The sequence below is a fragment of the Carassius carassius genome, chromosome 3 (assembly GCF_963082965.1).
Source record: "Carassius carassius chromosome 3, fCarCar2.1, whole genome shotgun sequence".
NCBI lineage: Eukaryota > Metazoa > Chordata > Actinopteri > Cypriniformes > Cyprinidae > Carassius > Carassius carassius.
This window is the reverse complement of record NC_081757.1, coordinates 40,598,807-40,625,661: the sequence shown is the minus strand read 5'-3', so window position 1 is coordinate 40,625,661 and position 26,855 is coordinate 40,598,807. Positions and strand designations below refer to the sequence as shown.

Here is a 26,855-nt window from a genome sequence, read left to right as displayed (position 1 = left end):
ACAACAATAAATTGTCTTACTGCCTCTGACCAGCCCATAATTAGCATTTGACATGGAGCAGTTCCCTCTTTCCCCGTCCAGGGTTGGCAAAGACCAGCTCACTCAAACAAAGTGCAGGCATTGAGTCTTAAACATGTGCCTCAGCTCAAGGATAACAGCATATTCAAAACAGAAAAACTGTTTCTAATGCCCAGGTTACAGTGTGGATCCGGGCACAGTGATTTGATAGTAGACTTCGGGTTGAAATTAACATTGTGTTTAATGTACTGTTTCACTGAAAACACCAAATTCCTAAGTGGTTTCTTCCTTCATTGTCAAGTCTTGCTGAGCTGTTAGAAATTCCAAGGGAATAAAGGCTCTATTTCTTCTAGGTGTTCATATGTGGAATATAATTCAAAGGAATGAAATCCATGTAACTCCTGTCATGCCAAGCAATGTTGTTTTTGTAACATTAGGGGCTTTTGCCCTGGGTGGTTATAGGAACTGGGCACCAGGACGGTCCCCCGAGAACTACATTTTACCCTAGGGCTGTTTTCTTGGTTGCATTTGCACTGCTGGTAGGACTACTGAAGTGATGTCATTTAAGGGCAACATTCAACTACGTCAACAATTGGAGGACGAAGAAATGACCATCTGTTGCTGTTTTCATGTTTGTGTTTGCACATCTTTTTAAAAAATGTTGGGTCCAGGTGTCACGTATGGCATGTTTTCAGCCAATCAACAACATTTGTATCACTGGTACTTCCTGTTCTGGGTTAGACACTGAATTTAGTCCAAAAAGGTGTTGCTATAGAATCAAGCTCCTAAGGTGTGAATGTGCCTATAAGTGCGTACGTCCTCACATAAAATAAAATTAAAAAACTATGAAAATGTTCCTCCAACGTGAAAGCCTTTATTGAGAGTATATTCGTTTTCATACATTTTTATTTATTAATAAATAGTTTGTGAATTTAAAGTAGTTGTATTTACATTTTCCAGTTTTAGGAATTTTGTTATTGTCATTTTTCTTAGGGTTAATTAAGTTTTAGGTTGTTTAGGAGTATTAATTTATGATGGTAACCCTGGTCCCAAGAATTTGGTTCATCGCATGAATTTTTTATTTTTTTTTTCTATGGGAGAGATTTCTATCTAGAGCCAGGCTTCTTGAATTAAACTACAGCATTTCTTAATATTTTGATTTGCCATTTAGCTTTGTTTTCATTTGAGCAATTCTGTGTAACTTTTCGTTTTCTTTTTAGCTTTCATATATATATATATAACTTCAGATTTAGGACTTGCACTTAGTTGCCAAGGGAACATTTGTATTTTTTTTTAATACTGAAGAATGGTTTCATTTCAGATTGAATTCAATTAATGCTAACCATTTTTAAACTTCAGGTTAACAATAACAACGGTTTCAAAATACAGGTTTTCTGAGCCGACCATGTGAATGTGAAAAGGCAGCAGCTTGGTTTATTAATAATTTTTTTGTGGGAACCATGATGAAACGGATGAATAGAGAAGTTTAAAAGAACATTTGAAATAGAAATCTGTTATGTTTTACGTTTTCTTTGTCACTTTTTATCAGTTTAATGCGTCATTGCTTAATAAAGTGTTAATTTATGCAAGAAAATACAATACATATATATGAAGATTTCAGATGCAAAAGCATTCAAGTGCCATCTGAAATCTTCTATAATGAGCGTTTTTAACAGGCTCCTATAATAATGTTCTGTTATTTCATTAATTGTATAGAAAAGGCAGCAGGTAGGTTAAAAAAGTCAGTTTAATGTTTTTAAAGTAACCGTCAATCCATAAATCTAAATTTAGGAAAAATTTATCCTTATGTCATTTCAAACCTGTAATACTCTTTTTTTTTTTTTTTTTCTGCTGCTGCTAAGCAAAGTAATTTTGAATAATGGTGATGATGGCCAAACCATTTAGGTTCCCGTATACTTTTATTGTATTTCATTGGAAGCCAATGGGAACTTAAACTGTTTAGTTACCAACATTTCTGGTTGCACTCTCCCTTTAATAGCCTTAGAAAAATATCAGGCAGTGATGAAACATCTGCTTAAATAGAATAAAATAATTTCTACTTATTTATTGCTTCTTTAGAAGTTATTTCAAAAGAATGCATGGCTAATTTTGAATGCACAGCAGTGGAGAAAGATTATTTTTGCTCAAAATGGCATAGTTGTGGCATCTACCAGGAGGGTCTGACTGGACTGTACCATTTTCCATTGCCCAATACTAACCTTGCTTTCAGCTTCCATTGCTCCTTTTTTAGCTGCTTTTCTATTAATCTGTTGTAGGTTTTCTTCCTATCTCACTACTTACCTAGAGGGTCTCCAAACTTTACTGTTGAATCACTGAGAGAAGCAAATCAACACTGTAGGGCAAGAAACACTGGCAATTACTGATTACATGATGAGCTGCAGCACTCGCTGAGGATGTTTGTGTATGCAGTTTTCTGTTCAGTGTTTGTGTGCAGATATTGATTACCAAGGACTGTTGGTCTCCAGAACTGAATCGACACGGGATGTTCTCAGAGGATTTAAAGTCGCCATGACCTGCCATGAACTGAAGTCTTGTGTGGAAATCAAGCTTAGCACCCGCTAGTGGATACATGAGGAATAAATACTCGAGTGGAAATCTGTGTAGTGCATACTGAATGTGCACCCTAAATCTTGTGTATTTAAAAAAAATAATTGTATTTGTAGATTATAATCATGCAATAAAAAGCCACATAACGTTTACGTATCTTAACACACTTAAGTACACTTTTAAAAAGTGCCCTTTATATTATTTTAGCACTTTAAATCTTTTACCATGTTTTAAAGTACACTAAATTTGATGTGTTGACTAACATACTAAAGCACATGCAACATACTTGATTGTAATTTTAACTATAGTGTTATTCGATTAAATTTCTATATAATATCTTTTAGAAGTACTAAATTGCAACTTAATTATTAAAATGTTATTTGAATGATAAAAGCTTCAATAGAAATGACTTAACTATTTTTATTTTACAATGAATGCTTTTCAGTACATTCAGCAGTACTTTAACCATGTTTCAAAGACAATAGAATTGTGAAATTGAATGTAATTAAATGTCAGAAAATGGTACATTCAGATATATATATATATATATATATATACATATATTTTTAAGTATACTTTTCCATTTTAAGTGAAAGTATGCTGAAGTCCTATTTTCACAAGGCATGTTTTAACAGCATTAAGCATAACATACTTTGAATGTTTTACATAGTATTATTCTATTTGTATGATTTGGCATGTTTATCTTGGAAGATGTGATTATTTTTAATCTTTTAATTCTTGTGCAGTGCATTGTGGGATACAGTAACCAGCACAACTGTGTATAATGTTCTGGCACATGCATGTATTCTGGCGTATTAAGTACAATATATTGTATACACATAATATTCTACACAACTTCTAGTATGGTACTATGCTTTTCTAAAAGCAGCCACAGTCCCAATCCAAACTAACACTACCACGTTCGCCAAGGGAGTTGTTGAAATTCTGCCTAAAATATAAAAATTGCTGAATCAAACGTCAGCGTAATTGAAAACCAATCATACACAGTTATTGTTTTTATGCTCTTGAAAGCCAATAAAACATCTTTATATGTGCAATTGTGATGTTGCCATGTGTGGCTGTCCATGAATCACAGCTTGATGCAAAGGAGCCAGTACAAACACAATGAAAAGGAAGCACCAAGGACACCCCTTTACAAAGCGTTCGGGTTCGAGTGCCAAAAGAGCAGCCTCTGTGTTTGAACGGTTGACTTTTACTGAACATTTCTCTGGTGACGCAAAAAGTAATGCACTGGTCCCTGTGTTCCCCCCTTAGTAAGAAACATTGTTTAATAGGTTAATGGCTGGACCACAAACTCTGCTATATAAACCTGAGATTATGGCTTCCCCTCTCACCACTGAGCTCTGGGATTGTTGTGCTTGGACTTCAGAGTGTCACAGCTCAGTTTTCTCATAAAAGAGAAAATGATTTGAATACACAAAGCAGGGAATGAGTCTGGTTTGGAAGAAGGTAACATGCGGCTGCAAGGTCAGCATTACTTTAACGGTCATTTCAGCACTGCTGTGCAGAGGCAGGATTTATATGAACAAGACACTAATGGACCAAAATGCAGTTAGTGACTGTTCAGTATATTAAATGGAGTATTTTTCCATGTCAATAACATGCCTTCATTTCAATAACCCAATTCAACACATTTTTTTATGTATGCATATATAGCAACACAAAAACACCTTAACCTGAAAAGCTTGACGTACACTGTAAAAAAAAAAAATATATCTTTGGCATTTACAGTAAAATATCAGCAGCTGTGGTTCCTAGAACCTTACCGTAAAAAATAAGGTAGCAACAATTAAGTTTTTACAGACTCAACTTAAATTCACAATAAAATACCATATTTCATTAACTGATGTAATGTTAAAAAACCAACATATTAAAGTACTAATATCTGTTTTGAACCATTGTAATGCATTGATAACCACCAAAAACCGGTGGTGATGAGAAAGTCATATGTTGAACCAAAACTCATCTCAAACAGCTTTTCTATGAGCTGAGGAGGGCAAGACTTGTATATAGAATGTGCACAGTGTCTTTCACACAAACACTAAACCCCATCATGGTGACATGATTCTGAAATAATGCAATAAACATTAATTTAACATTAGATGTAAGATTAAACCCTAATGTACACAACTGATAAGAAAAAAACTAAGAAGAAATGTTATTTCAACAAAAGAACATCAAATATGAAGTGTCATGCAGGGAATTCTGGGAGTATCAATTTACGTTTTTTCACTGTAAATTAAACAATGACTTTCTTTTTCACTTAAAAAAAAACATTTAATAACAGTATTTTACTGTAAAATTACATTAAATGTAATTACATTTATTCACTGAATATAGTATGGAAACCTAACTGTTAACCAGTTAACAGGTTTTCATTGTAGCATTTTTACAGTCTTTTATTGTTTTTTTTTTTGTTTTGTTTTTTCTGGGGGATCAAAGTTTTTATAATGTTAAAAAGTTAGAGGCCTACAATTGTGCATAGTAAGTGATCTATTTGGCTTTATAGGGTTAAGATGTCTTCAAAGCACATGATGCTTTGGATTCAGAAGTTATCAGCCAGTTACTAATCCTATTCTGGTTCATATGATCCAAAGTTGCACACCCTTGTGCCAAATATCTAAACCCTATATTGCCTGATTGGAGGATGTGAAATATTTGGTGGTGGGCACACATCAAGCAGATCCATCTGACTCAGCTTTTTCAAACATGCTAGGTTTCTTTCCTTGCAGCCACATCTATTTGTAGTTGAATTCAATAGCTAAAGAACTTTATTTGCCATAATTACACTTTTCATCCTTTTGACATTGATGTGTACTACAAACTAGAGCATACAGGCACAATAAAGATGTTATTTGACGAGCCATTAATGCACTATTGTTGCTTCAGGGGATCGTGGAATGAGCTGTAAGTATGAAAAGTCCAAAACATGTAACGGCAGTAAGAAACATTGTGATATGTTGCCCCACTTTCACCTATTTCTCAAGACATAAGAAAGTTACATTTGTATACATTCTATATTCACTTCTGATTTCTAAAGCCCTAATAAATGCAGGAGCACAGGTATATTTTCATTATCCACACACATATTCTTATTGTAATTTATTAGCCAGTGATGGCTTATGTTTCAACAATGGAATTTTAACAATAAGCCTAAAAAAGTTCAACAAGTCATAACTAAAAGCTTTTTATTTCAGTTAAATGCTGATCCTTTGATCTTTCTATTAATCAAAGAATCCTGAAAAAATGACAACTGTTTTAAATAATAAAAAGTTTATTGAACAGCAAATCAACATATTAGAATTACATTTACTTAAAAGTACATATAGGCCTATATATACACACACAAGTAGTATGTGTGTGTGTGTGTGTGTATATATATATATATATATATATATATATATATATATATATATATATATATATATATATATATAAGTTACAATTAAAATAGACCGGAAGTAACACGACAGAGTACGTAGTTGTAACTTGATGTATCTAACCCCGTTCTCCATGTATATTACTGATGACGAAATGTCGTATAACCATTCATGTATTGACGGACCTAATGACATATTACAAAACGATAACTCGTAGACAAACATCCTGTCGTCGTGAGTTGTTGAGTAATCATCTGGACGCGTCTCTCTGGAGCTGGTTTGCGATGATTTACGTTCTTTGCGTTCTCATCTCGACATCGTTCGTCAGAGCTCCGGAGGTTTGCCAGGAACACCACCTTCTTCAGACTCCCCTCCTCTTCTTCACGCGCCTCTCCTTCGCTATAAAAGGCGCTGAGCTGCTTCCACAGAGTCAGTGCGAGTCACCAGCCTCCAAACAGAGTCCACTACTCACACTTGTTTGACTTTCAAGGAGCATACTCCAGTCGCGAGACACAGCTGCAGCAACCTCTGGGAAAGCTCGTGCAGAAGACGCAAACTAGGTAAGATGTGTCTGACAGGGTATTATATGGGAGTTAAATTAATAATATGCATTGATTAATTGATGCATTTTGTCAATTAAAGTTGGATGTGCAGCATCAGGGGAGGAGCAGCTTTCTTTTCTTTTTTGTTGGTAATGATCCATTAATAGAGTGTAGAAATGGTCATTAATTTGCACATCAATTTGAGAGCAAGGTGCATTATGGGCATCATTTTGGACATTAGTTGCACTCACTGTCAATGTCATGCTTCTTCATCTTTTTCCATTTAAAACTTTCAAAACCAACCAGCATTTAGCCATATAAAGTGCAGATGGACCACCTGGCAATGTTTTGGCTCGCTTTATGTGGACCAGGTGCCTGGCTGGCATTTTCCTGGCTGCTTTGACTGTCATGGTAGTATAAAATTCAGGAGAGAGCTGAGACGGCACTGAATGTGAACTATAGAGAGAGAGAGCGGCAGCTGGAATTGAAGGGATGTCTGTGTTTACTCAGAACGGTGTTGGATGTCAAGGCTCTGCAGAGAGAGGGAGAAATAATTACAGAGCCATGAGAGAAAGATTTGGTTTATTGTAGGTCCATGACGTTTCTGGAGTTTAACGTTTGGCTGTTCTGCAGTTAGATGTGTGGTGGCAACTATTGTCTTTCACTAAATAACTCCAATTCACTTGCTCTTCGCTCCCCTTCTCACACAATTTTTGATCCTGGATAATTCCATTCCCAGAGAAAGCCAGTCCGGGACGGAGAAGGACCTGCTTTGATTAATGTGTGAATGGCACAGCTGCTGAGTGTGGATCTGTTCTGCTTATGTATTATCCATTGTCACCGCAGGAAATGAATGAGTTTGATAAACCAAGTTGAGTTTATGGATAGATCAGAGATTTGATCCTGCAGAGATCAAACAGACCTGCTGGTCAATCAAACTGAACAATCGAATCGAAGGAGATCAGGCTTATGGTTTGATCTTTTGAGATGGAAGAAAGATTACAATGGGGGTTTGTGAGGCTTTGATGGTGTAATTGTTCAGTAATGAAGGGACATTTGGCTTGACAATTGATTATGGCATATGTTACAATAAACATTATTCTAATTGGAGCACAAACTATTCTTTTTGGATCAATGTGGGCCGCTTAATTTCCTTATTGTCAAGTGCTGCTCCAGTGAAGATAGATGGCAAATTCATCTAAACAACTAACGACAATTCTGCAGGGAATACAAAAAGGGTGAATTAAAAAAGAATCCTGCAACGCCCATGATATTTCATCTCAATATCATAATAAACAAATGGGGACTTATGTTTTTCTTAAAGAAAATTCAGCTTATTTCAGGACCATTAAGATGTTCAGCATTCTGACTTTATTATTATTATTATTATAAATTATAATAAAGTAAATAAATAAATAAAATAAGTAAATAATGTAGCATAGTTCTCATTGCTGTAATGTGGGAACAAAAGTGTATGACATCTGAATAATCATGATATTATCTGTTGTATTTGTAAATGTACTTTGTGGTGATATAAAAAACATGTATTTCAATATTTGTACTCTAACATAGTGATACTGTAAACATTATCTAATATTGCAATAAAAATAACCACTTTAATTCATGGATAAATTTATACAGTTACATTTTTATGTGTTACATTAAAAATGATACACTAAGTTATGAACATTTAAATAAAAAAACTGTATTTAATTATTTTTACTGTAACAGTGACAATTTATTTTTTAGGGATTACAGTAAATATAATCAGTACATTAATTAAAAAAATTGTATTTCAATTATTTTACAGTAATGAAGTGATTCAGTTACATTTTTAGGTATTACAGTAAAGATAATAACGATTTTAATTTATGCTAATTTAAAAACATTGTATTGTTTTGTACAGTTCAATATTTTTTACAGTAATAGTGAAACAGTTACATTTTAATTATTAATCACTTTATGTTCATTTTATTTCAAAACTTTATTTATTTTTACAGTAGTATAGCAACACAGTTAGGTTTTTAGGTATTAAAGAAAAGATAACCACTTTAAATTATTCTAATTTAAATTGAAAACCTTTAGTATTTTTACTGCAGTAGTGATACAGTTAATATGATTAGGTAGTACAGTAAAATTAGAAAATGAATTCGGCAAGGGACATGCTCAACTGTCATGAAAGCAGTATCCCAATTAATCTTGTTTTTCTTAAAATTGTGCTTGCTTTACACAAATGTACTTATTTCAGGGTGAAATGTAACACAAGCATTAGGATAAGCATTAGTTTAGGCAAAGAAGCAGTTGCTGCACTACATGGATGGATGCCTCTCATCTCATTCCAGAACAGCAACCCTCTATGATTGCTGTTATTGGATTCTGTTTGTGTTCATATGTTTGTGGTGTATGTTTAGTCAGGATGCAATAAGAGAGACTAATGAAACCAATGTAGCAAACTCCTATTTGAAGCACTGACTTTCTCTTTATGTGTAAACACATGGACGTGTGTTTACTCTCCAGCGTTTGCTCCGGCAACTTTCCCAACGCTTGTCCTCATGGAAACCATATTTCTTTCCAGATTTTTCAGAACAGAGCCCCGAAGACACGCTCGCACAAGGCAGTCTACTGTAGTTCGACCCTGAAAGCATCACTGCTGCCATGCACAGGCTCGTTTCCATTGCCCTGCTATTCCTGGGAGCCAGTTTGGCTGCTTCCCTCTTCCTTCCTGACTCCTTGGAGCTGAGGCAGATAATGCAACGCTACCAGGATGAGCTGGAGCCCAACGGCACAAAAGCTGATGCACCTTTACGCACTCGTAGAGCCATCAGGTGGTCAGACAGAGAGGAGATCCTACAACTGCACAACAAGCTGAGAGGAGCGGTGCAACCGACTGCCTCCAACATGGAGTACATGGTGAGAATGGAACGCAGTTTGAGTCATTTTACACTCACAATCAAGGGAATAAAGTTATGTTGATTTCAGAGATGCTGAAGGAAAGTTTACAATGCGACAAGCTGAAAATTTCCACACAAGATGGCAAATAAATAGAGAGAATTATTGATTGTAAATACAAAAATAATCATTCAATACCAAATAGTATCAAATTCGATCTATTTAAAGATGCATTACGCTTTCCAATATTTTGTGTGTGCTATGTTTTCTTTTATGAAAAAGTACACTTTGGTTTAGCATACCTACTTATTACCGAAAATAATATACATTAAAAGAATATACTTAAGTTAAATTAATGCAATGTTTTAGACACTTAAATACATGTTAATTGCAGTTAAATGAAAATGTAATATAGTTTAATTGATATTCTCTTGAAACGTGAATGTCAAGTATTTTAAAATGTTTGTAATTTCAAATTTGTAATGATGAAATTCCAATTTAGTGCATTTAAAATGTATTTACTTTAAATGTAAAAATTAATAACACACTACCATTGAATTCAAATCAAGTACTTTGCTTTAGTATGTTAGTCAACACATTAAATTATGAAAACATGGTTTAAAATGCACTTTAAAATAAAATTTTAATTTATTATTATTACAAAGTGCACTTTTAAAAAGTGTACTTAAGTGTGTTAGAATACGGTAATGAAAGTATACTCTTTTTACACTTTACACTCAAGTATGCTTTTATTTTATTAATGTTATCTGCAAATATATCCTTTTTATTCAATACAATTAAGCGCCTTTCTTTTTCACAAGATTTGTTATGCTTATTAGATTATCACACTGTTAGCTTAGCAGCATGCTAGCATTAGACTAATGGAATCAGTAGTTTGTCTAGTCTCCCAGTGCTATCTATGAATAGTCAGTATAATAATAATCAGTCACTTTTGAGGGTCAATTTCAGTTAGTATGCTGCTTTAGAAGGTAACTGTCTGTGTAGACAGTAAGACACTATTCCCTATTCAGTAAGTTCACTACTCATTTTCGTCTGAAGGCATTTTATCGACCACACATGTCGAGAACTGTACAAAACCAGCACTTGTTCTTCATTAGTGACCCTGGTTTATTTCTAATTGCACATTGTGTTAGCAGCATTCATTGTTTTTTTTTTTCTGGTGCGGTAAATTTCTTTAGGTTTGTGTAGGTGCCAAGTACTGGCTTCATTGGAAAAGACATTGAGTTTACAAGTGTAATCCTGCCAGCGTGGTGTGGTGCCTTTTTACTGTGGAGACAATTACACTGAGGTTTAGCCGCCTGCTGATGCTGGAACCATGACACTGACAGAGAACAGAGCCAAAGATTAGTGACATTACTGGTCCAGAGATGAGGCTTCAGTAATGTGACAGAAACGGTGCTACCTTCATTTTCAAGTGCTGAAGGGATTCCCTTGTGGAAAAGAAGTACACTTTAGAATACATTCAAAAAGAGTACTTAATATGGAAAAGAAAATGCTTAACTGCGCACTGAATGTAATATTCTTGAGAATTTAGTTGCAAGTTAATTGAAAATGCATAGTAGTTTAAATTAATATGAAATGCAGTTAGTTGAACTTAAGTGTTTTTAACCCACTTAAGTGTTAACTTAAAATATATATTTAAATGTAACATATAATAACACTCTACTATTTAAATCAAGTGCTGTAATATGTCAGTCAACACATCAAAATGACACTTTTGACAAAAGATTATTAAAACATAATGATTTAAAATCTACTTTAAAGTAAAACTTTTAATCTGACTATAACAAAAACCACTTAAGTGTGCTAAGAAACCCAGTCATGAAAATGCACTCTAAGTACACTTAAGTTGCCTTTTATTTATTTTATTTTAAATATCCTTTTATGTTTTAAAGTACACTACGAGTGCACATTCAGCACAACTCAGTGAACTTCATTATAGGTATAGTTATAGTTTACCCATTTTGTCATCATTTACTTGACCTGGCAAAAGCTCTTGGTTCAGTGGAGCATAACTGAATACACCTGCATCACTTTCACATGTTTGAAGGCCTCAATAGTATTCCATAGCAAAGCATTGTAGGAAATTGAGTTTTTGAGGAAATAACTTTTTCCAAAGGACTTTTTATAAGTAATCATAGGTGTACTAGGGACCTATAGACAGCACAGTCCTGCTTTATTGCTGTTCCTTTGCTTATGGTAATCAAACGTGAGTTTAATGTTGATGTAGTGAGTTTTCTAGGGGAAAGATACAAAGAGAAAGGGCTTATGGTTAATGTACAGTAGTTGGGTTTATGCCTTTGAGAAAGACAGGATTCTACCACAAGCAGGGGTTTCAGAACCACTGCCAGGCCTCAGCGAACAAGTAAGGGTTTCAGAAATGTGGCTTAGTCCCAAACAGCACCTTCAGAACTGAGGTTAGAGAATGTGTGAGTGTTTGTACCCATCATGCAGTTGGAAATTTACTGAGAGTTCCTCGGAGGTGAAGAACCCTGTTCTGTGGTGCAAAGTGAGTCCTCCCTACAGGTGGAGAAATAAGCTGGGAAATTTGGCGCATTTAACCCTGATTGCTGGGGATTTACTGTGGATGTGAGCCGAGCTCTGATGTGTGCATGCATGTAGCCAATATTTTAGTTGTATTGGGCCTGATTCCCAGTCCAATAGTGAAGATGAAGAGTCAGAGGAAGGCAAAGGGAATTATCTGGGAATAAAACTCTCCATGTTCAGTATTTTGTTAAAGTCTGTGTGTTCTGCTGGGAGTTTGATTTAGTTTGTGTGTGTATAAACAGGTATGGGACGATGAACTGGAGAAGTCAGCAACCTACTGGGCAGAACAGTGTGAGTGGGAACATGGACCTAAAGATCTACTGATGTCCATCGGGCAGAACCTGGCAGTGCACTGGGGAAGGTATTAGCACAAACACATTTACTAAGACCACATCAGTCTGTTCCTGTAAAGTAACCAGTCGTACATGGTGTTGACATTGCCTTGGGAAACCATGGAAATATTTGGGAATTTTAAAAACTGTGATTTCCAGACCTAAAAAAAGTTATTAATTCAGATTTGGAGACATTTTTTTGTTGTATTTCAGACTTTTTGTGTATTTTATCCTTGTACTTTACATTTGTTATTTTGCATTTATCCAAATCACCTTAAGTTGCAGTAACTTTTAATAAAATTGCAAAATGCTCCATTGTCCTTTTTATCAGTAGTATAGGAACCCATGGGAATTTTTTTTGCATAATATTCATTGTGTTAATTCATACAAAATTGGCAATATAGCAGTATATGCAATATAGTTTCCCACAAGAAAACAGAACAGGTGGTGATTTCTTCTGAATTCTTAAAATGTGAAATTATTTGTGCAATGATTGTTTTGTTAAAAAACCTAACCGTCAGTGGGGCAAAAGCAAGTTGTATGAAAATGTACAAATACGATCATATAAATTCATACGAAATAGCTGAAACATGCAAGTTCTGCCCAGATTTAAAATGTAACCCAGTAGTACCATAATGCATTACTTTCCCTGAAAAGTAACTAAGTAAGGTAATAGTTACTTTTTTTAGGGAGTAACATAAAATTGTAATGAATTACTTTTAAAAGTAATTTTCCCCAGCACTGTTTACATTGCATCAAAAGTGTAAAGTTTAGCAGTTCATGCATTCACTGGGAATTTAAATCCATCACCCTGCACTGCTAGTACAATTTTCTACTGTTTGAGTTGAAATTAACTTTATTTTTTTTACTTAAACTATATTATGGATAAGCTAGCATTTAATCCACCACAAATTCACAAAAGTGACCCACAACCAATCACCCAGGTGAATTACCTATTATTATTTTAATCCTTATTCAGTAATCAAAATAAATGAAACCTGAATATACAAGTAAATCTCATGGGTTTGACAAATGCTGCTCTTTAAGTTATTTCTCTTCTTGAATGAATGTAAATGCATTTTACATCTAAACCATTATTTATGTAAAGAGTGTGTGTTATTGTGGCCTGATACAGTATTCATTATTTCATCTCTCTCCTGATAGGTACCGCTCTCCGGCCTACCATGTGCAGGCCTGGTACGATGAGGTGAAGGACTACACCTACCCTTACCCACATGAGTGCAACCCCTGGTGCCCTGAGCGCTGCTCTGGACCCATGTGCACTCACTACACACAAGTGAGTGAGAAAAACCAGTTTGCTGACAGTTTATGAATAATTATCTCAGTGGGACTAAACAACATGACATTGTTTATGGTTTTAAAACTTGCGTGTGAAGGTGTGCACGCGCCAGCTAGTGTTTCTCCTCACCAGAAGAGTTTAATAAGTTGCATGTGTGGCCTGCATTAAAATAGAAATTCTTTTGAAAGCAGCATGTGGACCACTCGTGTTCATTAACCTCATACAATAACAGTGTCAGTGTCATGTAACACATAATGGTCCCAAAATGTATTTAGACATCCTGAGCTTAAAAATATGTGAATGCCATTGTATCACATTACAAAATATCGAATCGATATTGAAGTGGTAATTAAAGAAAGGTAGTATTGATATTATTGAATAATATGCCAAATTAAGGAGAAAAAATATTTTGATATTTCCTGGATGTCAAACCATAGTGGACATCCACTAAAAACACTTTGGGAAAAAATATACATCAGAAATTGTTACTGATACCATATGATTTGATATTGTCTAATTCTTATGATATAAATGAAGCTTAAAGATAAAGTTCACCCATAAATTCAAATACTACTATATTTTTAATATTCTCTTGTCATTTTTGTCCATTCATTGAAAGTCCAGTGAGGTTTGTTATTGTACATCAAGCATGTACTTTATGGTTGAGATATGGTTTTACCATTTGATATGCTCTATGCATGCACATTAATGAATGTTTACATGCAAATTAATCTTATAAAGTGATAGTGTCTGTTCAGAATGCTTGGATTAAACTGCTTGATTCACACGAATCCCTTTAGTTGTACATTTCAAAGTGTTAAAGATTTGGTTGCATGGACTTTCCGAGAAGGGACAGAAATCTCTCACGTTTCACAAAAAAATATCTTGACTTGACGTTGACAGATTTTTGATTTTTAGGTAAACTTTCACTTTAAGTGATGTACTTTAGCTTGAGGAACAATTCTCACTTTTAACTTACTATTAACTATGACTTTTGCCTCAATAAACTGCTAATTTGCTGCTAATTAATAGTTAATAAAGTAGTTGTTATGCTTACGTTTGGGGTGGATCATGCAGAATAAGACATTAATATGTGCTTTATAAGTACTAAAAACAGCAAATATGCTAGTAATAAGCATTAGTAATTTGCATAATATGCTAATAAGCAACTAGTTAATAGTGTGAATTGGTCCCTAAACTAAAGTGTAGAATACTGTTTAGGGCCACTTTAGGTAAACACTAGTAACCCATGGATTTTTGTGGTTCTTTTTTTTTTTTAATGGTTTTTGAAAAAGTAATGTGGATACTGTCAAAACATATCGAACATGCCAGATCAAACAGATGCAATGCATAAAGAAAAGGAGAGCAGGAACGAGAGACCAACCAAAGTTCAAGAGAGATGACAACAGAGAAAATTGAGGACAAAAGGAAGGGTTGAGTTTGTGAAAATACACATTAACTCAGCTCTGAAAGCAGGTCACAAGCATCTGGAAGCCGTTCCTAGACTCCTAAATCATTTTCCTGTTTGACCCGAATTCCTTTGAAGATGCAGAACGCAGAGTTGTAGGGGATCTGCGCCAAATCTGTGCCGCGATCCCCTCCGTTTCCCTCCTTTCTCATGTGCTGTACGTGGAAGAACTGGTCTGGAGGCCCCATGATCTTCTCGGTGCCAGACGATCCCTCAGGGTTAAGCTTGAGTTTGTGTTTTTTGAGACTGATTAGTTTGCTATATCATTGTCCCATGGCCAACACCGTCTGCAGCCTCTGCAGAGGAAGTGCATTCCCGAGGGAGCATTGAGACGTGCTCCCTCGATTGCGTTCTACGAGGTTATATGCAAACCCACTACGGTTTAACTGTATGCTCGAAAAAAAAAAAGTCTGAGTAAGCACTTCCCTTTCATTTCGCAGTCAAATTGTTTGGCTCGTGCTGCAGGGCTGTACTCGGTGAACCATATTGTGTTTAAGCGAATCAGTGAGGGCCTTGACCACAACTCAGTGGGCTGCACGCAGGCATTACTTTGTTTGTGTGGATAAGAGTGGATGAAGGGAAGTTTTTCAGGAAACTGGCCAGGTCACACTTGAGGTGCTTCTCCTTCAACCCTACAGGGTAGAATGAAAGAGGACAGTCTCTATTCACGGCCCGCGTGGTCCCATCAATCTACCGCTGCAGCCCCAGAATGGAGACCACTTCCTGCTGGGGAACACTTCCTCCACAGAGGGGAGGCGATATGGATGTCTTTTTCATGGTTTTGACCACAACAACACCACAATGGACCTGCATCTTTCATGCATGCAAAAATAAATTAATTCGGTATCACTTTATCTAAGGTGTCTTACTTTGGTCAAACCTGCAAATAAGGAAGTTCAAATAGCACAGTTGCATAAAAAAATTCGTTTTTTATATCAGTTTTGCATTTGTTAACACTATCGGGTAGGTTTAGGGTTGGGTTTGGTGTAGGGGTTATTTCCAACACAATAAAGCATTAACTTTTAGCGACTCTTTCTGGATATTTGAAATCTGAACCGCCACGATACGTACAGTACCTGAAGCAACATATTTAAAACACAGCAATGTGTGCCTGTATAAACATAATAAAAATGCAACAGGGTCACGTTTTGAACTCGTGTTTAAGCACCACTCACTGGACATTTCACTTCGTGTTATGTATTTATAGGCATGCATTTCCAACGAGTCTGGGTTGCAAAAGAACCTATAGATTTGGCTTGTGTCCATTGTCAGTGTATTGGTCTATGGGATGTTTATCCTGATGAAAAATATAACTACAAGATTGCTTCGAAAAGAAATAGCACACTTGTTTCCACATTCCAGATGACTTACATGTCAGTATTTATGAACAAAACCATTATCCTGAGTATAAGCAAGTGCCTTAGCAGACACCTTTAACAAAAGCATATTTATCTTCATTTGCAGCTGGTTTGGGCCACGACCAACCGTGTCGGCTGTGCTGTTCACACGTGTCCGCGTATAAACGTATGGGGAGAAATCTGGGAGAACGCCGTCTATCTCGTCTGCAACTACTCACCCAAGTAAGACCAGCTCTTTCTGCTGACGTTTATTCACTTAAAACCAGATGGCTAATTACTGTTACTGCTGATGAGTCTATTGAATGAAGCTTTCATACAGCAAAGGTTCCATCCTTTAAAACATGAAAGCTATAAGCAAAGATCCAAGTAAATGGAGAATTTTAGTAAAAGGAAAACATGGGCAGAATAGGCTATACTTTTCCAAGCTAATAATTTAATTTGGCAGCTGGCAATTGTTTTCCTAAATCAGTCTCGAGATCCGTGAGAGTATGTGATAGTGTGTTTTGAGTGCTCAGTCAAATGTTCCGATTTTACAGTCGTTTCCAAACTCATGCTGAACCCGTGCCATATTTCTAGGGGGAACTGGATCGGGGAAGCCCCTTACCAACCAGGCGTGCCCTGTTCCCAGTGCCCACCAAGCTATGGAGGAAACTGCAGAGACAGACTCTGCTACAAGGGTGAGTGCTCATAGATGAATGATTACTAAGTTATAACTCACAGAAGTCTAATTTTTTGTTTTTTTGTTCATTTGTTTTTAGGAGACCCTGGACGTCACGAGTCTCCAGATATGAATGAGGTGGAGAAGCCGCAGGAGCCCGTTCAGCCTCGGACGACTCCAACTAAGCCTCAACCCAAACCCTATTTCCCCCAAAAACCTGCAAATGCCAATCCTTCCTCAACCAAGACTACAAGAACTACCTATCTAGGTTAGTGTCAATAATATTACTTGATATAATAATAATAAAAAAAAAACTATTTAGAAATGATAGAATTCAGAATTTTACAATTATTTGAATGTAGCTTTGGTAATAATGTGTACTAAAAGATTTAACATTTCTACTATTTTGCCTTTCAGCACAAAACATTAAGTGTGAGACAAAAATGAGGGACAAATGTAAAGGAGCAGCCTGCAACAGGTCAGTGTAAAATAATTTGATATTTCTTTAAAGATTTTAAGATACGTTAAGTTCAGCCAGTTTTACTGGTGATTTTATTTTTAAGGTACAACTGCCCGGCGAACTGCTTAAATAAGAAGGGGAAAGTGTGGGGAACACTGTACTATGATGTTGTAAGTTATACTTCGAGATTACTCATGGTCCTGTTTGGTGGGTGATGTTAGATTTATTTATTAATTCCGTTTTTTCTCCTATTATTTTAGCAATCGAGTATTTGTCGTGCTGCTATCCACTATGGTATAATTGACAACAATGGAGGCCTTGTGGATGTTACAAGAAAAGACAACTTCCCATTCTTTGTAAAGGCAACCAAGAATGGTGTAGAGTCATTCAGGTAGTCTAAACGTTTGGATGATATCAACTGAATTCAGTTTGTCTACATTTCACTGTCTACATGGGAGTTAGTCAATCAAATCTGCATTGTTTGATTTTCTTTTCAGTAAATACAAACCTGGCAATGCATTTACAGTGTCGAGAGTGGAAGGTGAGTATTTTTATAGTCTGCTTAATCTTCATAAATATTGAATGCAAATATTCTCTTTTTACAATATGAAATCAGAAATGTTGTGTTTATGGATTTGAAGTATAAATATATAATGCACTAAACTGCAGCTTCATCATTACAAATATATTTAAACATGTGACATACAAGTTTCAACTGGAATGATATTGAAGTATATTTTAGTTTATCATAAATGCTTGGTAATATGTTCATTAGCAAATTTTAACTACATTTCAAAGAAAAACATTTAGCAAATTAGATAAAGATATTCTTAAATCCTACTTAAGTTGGTCAAAAACACGCCAATGATGAACTAATTGCATTTTATATCAATTTAAACTACATTTAAACATGCAGTTAAGTCCCCTAAAATATTGCATTCATTTCCCCCTTTATTTTATTTGAATAATAATTACTCTTTTCAAAAGTATGCTAAGTATGTATTATTATTTAAATGCAAGTATTCTCATTGAAATTTGTTGTTTTTCAGCATGAAATCGGTGTGTTAATTAAAGCTACTCAATTGACTGGAAAATCATGTATTTTTCCCCTTCTTTAGAGCAAACAATAGACTGCTACACAACAGTGGCTGAGATTTGTTCCTTCAAGGCATCCACCTCTCATTGTCCAAGGTAGCGTTCAGTGTTTTGAAATATTCATCATATACACTCCAATATCAGATCAATTGTATGTACTTTCCTTGTCATAGTAATGCACCTTACCAGTTTCTCCTCTATCTCATCAGAGTCTTCTGCCCAGCTAATTGCATAAACGAACCTTCATATTGGGCTCCAGTGGTTGGCAGCAACATCTACGGAGATGTGAGTACCTGCTTTGGTCCGGAGGCATCTGTACAGGGCTAAGATTAGAAATGAAGGAGAAAAGACATTCGTGGTCAGGCACTTACGAGTGTTAAAGTGAGCGTGCTGCTCTTGTGGTGAGAGTCGACTGCGGGAATTGTCTGTGTGAGTCTAAAGGGAGTTTTCGGCGAAGGTGGCCTCCATTGTCACCACTAATTTCTCTCGCAGAGTGTATACTGACCACAGAGCAGCAGCTGGGAGAGCTGACTCATGCATGCCTGAGGTCAGGACTTAGCCTTATGGACCACTTAACTGTTTAGAGAACAGCTGGCTGTGTAACGTCATCATTGCAGAATTTCTTTATTAATTTATTAATCAAAATTATGACACTAATGCATTTGATAGCCCCTAAAGAAGTGCACTTAATTGTATTTAAATTAAATTGCTTTTAAAAGTCTTAACTTGCAGATAAAATATTCCTAATGAAATAAAAGGTCACTTAAGTATACTTAAAGGGTTAGTTCACCCAAATAGCAAAATTATGTAATTAATAACTCACCCTCATGTTGTTCCAAACCCGTAAGACCTCCGTTTATCTTTGGAACACAGTTTAAGATATTTTAGATTCAGCATTGTCTTCTCTTCCGTGTCTGTTGTGAGAGAGAGTTCAAAACAAAGCAGTTTGTGATATCCGGTTCGCGAACGAATCATTCGATGTAACCGGATTTTCTTGAACCAGTTCACCAAATCGAACTGAATCGTTTGAAATGGTTTGCATCTCCAATACGCATTAATCCACAAATAACTTAAGCTGTTAACTTTTTTAATGTGGCTGACGCTCCCTCTGAGTTAAAACAAACCAATATCCCGGAGTAATTCATTTACTCAAACAGTACACTGACTGAACTGCTGTGAAGAGAGAACTGAAGATGAATACTGAGCCGAGCCAGATAACGAACAACAGACTTACTCGTCTGTTCTTTGTAATATTAACCTCAGTTTTACTTTTAATGTCAGTATATTTTTAGATGCGCTAAACTGCAACTACATCATTGCACATGTGTAATTTAAAATATATTTAAATGCACAACATACAGATATCAATGGAAATTACATTCAAGTATATTTAAAGTCTATTTTAGTGTAACATAAATACTTCAGCAGTAACTTTAACCATATTTCAAAGATAATAGAAGTAATTTTAAAATTACATAAAAAGATGTACTTAATTGGGTCCAAAAAGCACTCTACGGCTAAGCTAATCACATTTAATATAAATGTAAACTATAAAACATTTTCATTGAATTGCAATTAACATGCCATTAAGAATCTGAAAACAATCAATTCAGTTTGCGCTTAAGTATATTCTTTTGAAGCATGTAATTTCTGTAATAAGTACCCCCTTTTTTTTCTTTCTTTTTATTTTACGAAATGCTAAAGTATGAGTCTTTTCCACATGAAAAAGATAAATAAAAAAAAGAAAATAGTATCAATAACTACTATGTCATTCCAAAGCTGTATAATGTTTTCTTCCATTTAACACAAAAAGGAACTTTTGAAGAATATTCCAATATAATGAATGATGACTATTCATTCATCCAAATCACTCTGCATAACTTATGTGAGAGACAGATCAAACTTTAAGTTGTTACTCACTGATAATCCCCAGCAGGCTCTTTAGCGAGATGCCAAATGCTGTGAACTCCAATTTGTGAATGAATCATTCAGAAATGGATCAGCTGGATTCATTGCAAAGCCCTGAATCAAACTATAAGTTTAATTTACATCAATTTAGTGGTCAGTCTTCAGTTATTTCTTAATTTAACTAAAATCAGGAATAGCTCCTCCAATATGTCTTTTTCTCAGATATCTAGTCTGGAATGGCCTGGTTGTGTAGTAGTGTGTGAACTCAAATGAACTTATTGCCTTTTGGCCCTTTTGGCTTGTTACAGCCACATTCCTGTGTAAAAGCTGAGCGTCTGCAAAGCTGGCCTCAGATCAGAGCACGCTTTCCAGCAAGCATTAATTAACCCTCATTATTCAGTGGTTTGGACTTGGTAATTTGTGAAGGTAGTCTTTGTTTGAAAGTGTACTTATACTCAACGCATGAGCAATTGGATGAGTATTATAAGATAGCGACACACAGATGTACTTTCATTACTTTCATCACTTTTCATTACTAAATGGTTTTGTGGACAGAAGCAGACAGGATTGAACCTTCTTTCCAGGTTTAAATAATAAAACCTGAAGGTACGTGCAGTTCCAGAGGGTTTACGCACACTAAGCTTCTCTGAAGCCAGGCGTCTGGCCAACTTGCCTTTTCTGGAGCTCTTGAGCTCTGGTCTTGCTCTTGTGCGTGCCGTAGACATCGAAGTGATGTCATTTGTCTAGGCTTCTTTAGACTGTTTACATCTCAAGGACTGTGGAATTGAGCGTGGAAAACATAGTTGTATGGTGCTATGGACAGTGTCACTATAACTGTTGCTCACTTAAGACCAGTCGTGTATAAAGAACCTGAAAATCATACTCAAGTAAAAGTACAGATATCTTACCAGAAAATTACTTTGGTAGAAGTTGAAGTCACCGATTAGAATATTACTTGAGTAAAAGTCTTAAAGTATTTGACATCTATTGTACTTAAGTACGAAAAGTATTTTTTAAATCCTAAACATACTTTGGTATTGAAAGTAAAAGTACAAGTAAATGCGAAATGGAAAAGAAGCAATAATATATATATATATATATATATATATATATATATATATATATATATATATATATATATATATATATATATATATATATATATATATATATATATATATATATATATATATATACATAAATTTACACAGCTTGGGTAGCAAGATTTTGTGATCAGTTTTAACTATTTCTTCCATTTTATATTTTTGGGTGAGAATTAGAAGCACTTCATCCGGAATTTAGTGTCTTTCATTCCAACATAAGAAAACATTTCTGGAATCTGCATCTGAAATAGCATTTAACCAACAGTTTATGTATCTCAGAGGGTACATGGATGAATTTAACCTGCAGTTACAGATGCATAAATAGGCTTAATGTATTGTTTTTAACATAAAACGTTGAATACTGATATTTGAAATAATTGAAAACATGTGGGAAAAAAATTGTCAAAATGTGAAATTAAAACCGCCAGTAGGTTATAGCTAGTGAATGTTAATGAGTGGGTCATTGAGATTGAACCGATTCATTCAAACAGCTGATTCATTAAAAAACTAAGCATTTGACCGTGTTAATGAATGAAGATCTGAATCATTTATTCAACCGATTCATTCAAAAAGCTGATTCATTCAATAAGTAAACACCATCCATTGCTCAGAGATGCAAAACGGTGCTGTGATCTTTGTTTGGAACTACTTTCGTTGGCAAAATTGAGCAAAAACAAACAATATTATGTTTAAAATGTAAGTCACTTATTGCTTTACTGATCTTGTATAAAATGATTATTAAATGTGTTCATGCATCTACAGAAAATGTTACCCTTTGTGTGATATGGATTAAGTTAACTAGGCCTGCATTAAATTATATAAATATAAAAAGCATACAAAATAATTATTGCCATCTACAATTTAGAATGCCTGGAATTTTTAGTTTTAATTTACTAATAAATTAATGTGCGTGCACTCTGCGTATGATTTGGTGGTATAGCCTACTTGGTAACGTCAGATTGCACATCATTACAACAAAACTTACCATATCATCGCAGATGATGCTGTATCGCAAACCCCAGCCTCGACTCGAGTGGAAAAGTTAAATCATCCATGGTTGATAGCGGTGTGCAATTGTTTGCACATGAGCAAAAGTGTTTTTAGGAGTCTAACTTGCAAACGCAAGCCCACTGATTCGTCATACTTGCAAACCTGCACCTTTCCTGCAGTCTGTGTTCTTCCGACTATTTTGTAGTTAGTAACGAATATACTTATTGGAAATGGATCAGAGTAAAAGTATACATTTTAAAGTAAAAGTTGCCTGAAATATAAAAACTCAAGTAAAGTACAAATACTCCCAAAAAATACTTAAGTACTGTAACAAAGTATTTTTTACTTCGTTACATTACAACACTGCTTATGACTTATTTTTGCCCCGAATTACAGTCTGGAGGGGTTGAGTGTATATTTTTTTAAAATAAAGGTTCCAAAAAGTACCTTTTGTGCAATGCTAGGAATCCATAGATGTTAAAGGTTCCTCATGGAACCATAGATTCCAATGAAAAACCTTTATTTTATAAGAGTGTAACTGAAGACAGACAGGGCCAGTCTGCAAATTTTGGACAGATTTCACAGAAAATTGTGTAGTGATGGATACAGACTCCAATTTTACGCTTCTGACTATGATTTAGAACACATATGTTTGTTGTGTAGAACAACTTGTAGTTGATCTTCAACCATTCAGTTACTCTCTGTAGATATTTACAGGTTCAAGGAGTATATGATGCCTAATGTTTTGAAATATGCTGAGTTGTGCAGTGTAGGGATTCATGTCATGTGGTGTAACCATCAATTTATTTATTAATCTAAATTTAAAACAAATATCATGATTTATTAATTTCTAAATATTATCTTTTTGGGGAAGTCACACCACATGACATTTTTCAACCCGTATTAACCTTGCTTTGTCATAAAGAGGTCAAATTACTTTATATAATTTACTGTTTTATTACTTTTTTATTAATGAGTATCAAACTAGTTTTAAAATATTTTATTTTCTAAGAATTAAGGATAAAAGATTACGCCAAACTACCAAAATATAAAATTGGGCAAAAATGAATTTCATTTCAGAAATTCAAAGCATGTCCATCATAGAACAGATTTATTTAAGGCATTGTATTTAAAATTAAACTTTTACAAATTAAAAGAAAGAAAAAAGGAAGATAATATAATGAAAGAAAGAAAAATAAGAGTAAAAATCATGTAATTTACCCAAAAAGTGTGGTTTGCTCACCAAGGCTGCATTTATTTGATTAAAGATACAGTAAAACAGTAATTTTGTGAAATATTATTACGATTTAAAATATGTTTTGCTTTTATTGTAATATATTTTAAACTGTAATTTATTCCTGTGATGCAAAGCTGAATTTTTAGCACCGCTACTTCAGTCTTCAGTGTCACATGATCACTCAAATCATCCAAAAACTGTTTATTAATAATAAATAACTATGCACCAGTAGTAATTGCAGGGTAAGCATATGGTGCATCTTTCAAAAACATCTTAATTATATTTTGATTGGTAGTGTATATACTACATAACATAAAAGTTTGTGTTTTGAGGAAGCATGATATAAATCTCCCAGCATGAAGGTCAATGAACGCTGGCATGTGGACTAAAAGAATACGCTTTTGTCTCCTCGTGTCCAGGGCTCCAGTATCTGCCGAGCAGCTATCCACTCCGGGGTGATCAAAGCCAGCGGCGGCTATGTGGACCTCCTGGCCCTGGATAAGAGGAAAAGCTACACCGGGACCTTGAAGAATGGCATCCAGTCTGAGAGGTACACATCCTCTGCTCTCAATTCCTCCCTTCACGTTCTCTTAGTAACTCAATTCAGTGGTCAGAAGCCATGATGGACCAAATCTGGCTGTGGCATGTTAGTGGTTGAAGAGTGATAGTGTGGTTTCTCGTTGAGGATGGACCACACAGGAGCTCTTTGCTTACTCTCCAATGCAAAGTGTAATGAAATCTAACACTTGAATCAAACACCATCATTGAAGGAATCGATCCTGGCCTCTTAAATGCTTGCCGGCCTTGACTGGTCTATAGACTGAGCATAGTAAAGCCATTTACTGACAGCTTGGATAGATTTCCTACTCATATGATGCAATCTAGGGGAAATGGGGGGCAGCCAGTTGTGTGAAGTGGAACTTTGCTTTATTAACAGGAAAGTATTCACATGCTCTCTACATTAACACTGGATGGAAATACTGTTGGTGTCTGACTCAGTCAAGGATAATTACAGCACATCAGATGCCAACAAAGCAACCAATACAGCACCATCTGAAGGCCAGTCCATTTCTAAATAAATGAAAAGGCCAAGAGCAGTAGTCAGTAATGAATGCTGGAAGAAATCTGAATGAAACCGTGGTACTAGATTAGCACCGAGCCAGTGTTAATGTCATGCTTTCCAAAGCTAATCTAAAGCGTGTACACAAATCATTGAAGTCGATTAGAGAGCAATGATATTCATTTGGTCAGACCCAAAGCTGAATCCCTATTGTTTCCTTTCTGACTGACTCGTAACTGTATTAAATAAGCATTGTAGTCTACTTCAAATCTTAAAAGTATATGTTTTTTTTTATTTGTACTTGTAGATAGTATAATATTAATTAAAACATAAGGCCACTTGAGGTATAAATTGTACTTTAGCTACAACTGTCAAATTAAAAGTTCTATTTTAGAGTGCATGCTATATATATATATATATATATATATATATATATTATTTGATCATGCTTTATAAAAGTTCACTTATTTTTACTGTAAGTGTTGACTAAAACACTAAAGCACAAGTAACATGCTTTAAAAATAAGTTTCATTATTTAATATTACATTTAAAGTTCATATATTTTAAATGTTGTAAACAAATGTGCAATTATAAAATATAAAAGTCCTACTTATGTGGATCAAAATACCACTCCAAAGTTTAAAGTTGCATTTAATATAAATTTAATTGGAATAATTTTCATAAAATTGCAATTAAGTGTCTGAAAACATAAAAAGAATATACTTTAGTGTGGAATGAATGCAATTTAGATCTTTTTCATAAAGAGCTGTTCATAATGTGTGTGTTTTAAATAGTTTGTTAATTGTTTCTTTCTCTTTTTTTCTCACAGTAAAACCAATACAGAAGGCGGTTCGTTCCGTGTCTTCGCTGTTAGAGAGTGAGAAGGCACTGACGAGACACAAAAGATCACCGATTTGCTCTTGAAAGTCAGGACATACCAAATGAAGTGTAACTTTTGGACGAACGAGACATTTACAGAAGACCAAAGGATCTGTCAAAGTCTGCTAGCTCAGTCCATGGGCTTCCAAAGGTTTTATATACAATAGTGAACAATATTTTTGACCACACATGCAACTCTTAACAAAATACAGTGTGGTAGAAATGGTATTTTAACAGCGGTGCTGGTTTTAATCGTTGTTGTTTTTTAGATTCAAGTAAGTCAGTTAATTTTTTTTATTATATTCTATTAGTCTTGAATACATGCAAATTCTCTAATTTACACACAAAATGCATATTGATTACACTGTATTTAATCTGTACAGATATTTTGTTGATTTATCAGGCTTGTTGCGTGTTTCTCATTTTTTGCCTTATTTCCTAAATCATTTTTGGAAGCCAGAGCTGGAACAGGGTGTGATCTTCACGAGGAATCACAAAATTACAAACATAATATGAAAATATAGTTCTGACCTAAGTTAAGTCTGTCTCAAAAGTTGTTTCTCTATTGTTAAATCTATTTCTCTATGAGGAAAATTAGTGGGATTTTTACTCCTGGAAATGTTTGCGCTCTATTACAATAGTAGTTGAGTGTGTACAGTGCAGTAGGGGGGGGGGGGGGGGGGGGGGGTTTATTGGACCTGAAATGGCAAAGAAACAGAGGCAAACCTCCAAGCAGAAGAAACCTTTCCTTCATAATGCATGCGAGCCTTCCAGAGTCAACAGTACTCAGACTTTATGGTAAAGGTGCACAAACATTGAAACAATGTTCAATCCCAGGAGGATTCACAGTCACTGAGTGCATGTTTAGGCTCATCTTCATGTTTTTTATTTATTATTATGCCTCCTTTAACCCCTGCTCAGAACTGCAAATTCTGTGGAAAAGATCCAAATATTTATGAATGCAGCACATGATATGTGCTCACATGAGAATCAAACGTCTGTCGGCGTCTAACATATTCCT

General features: G+C 35.0%; 1 protein-coding gene across 1 annotated transcript; it reads left to right on the top strand.

The window, feature by feature from the left end:
• The first annotated feature begins 6,403 nt into the window (after positions 1–6,403).
• Positions 6,404–26,497, top strand: LOC132126884 (cysteine-rich secretory protein LCCL domain-containing 2-like). Its single transcript, XM_059538481.1, has 15 exons — positions 6,404–6,547; positions 9,105–9,439; positions 12,229–12,347; positions 13,483–13,615; positions 16,551–16,666; positions 17,021–17,121; positions 17,203–17,370; positions 17,520–17,580; positions 17,666–17,732; positions 17,823–17,953; positions 18,060–18,103; positions 18,681–18,753; positions 18,867–18,942; positions 24,315–24,445; positions 25,785–26,497. The coding sequence occupies exons 2-15, from the start codon at positions 9,185–9,187 to the stop codon at positions 25,834–25,836; spliced, it is 1,527 nt and encodes a 508-aa protein (XP_059394464.1). The 5' UTR covers positions 6,404–6,547; positions 9,105–9,184; the 3' UTR covers positions 25,837–26,497.
• Positions 26,498–26,855: the final 358 nt, after the last annotated feature.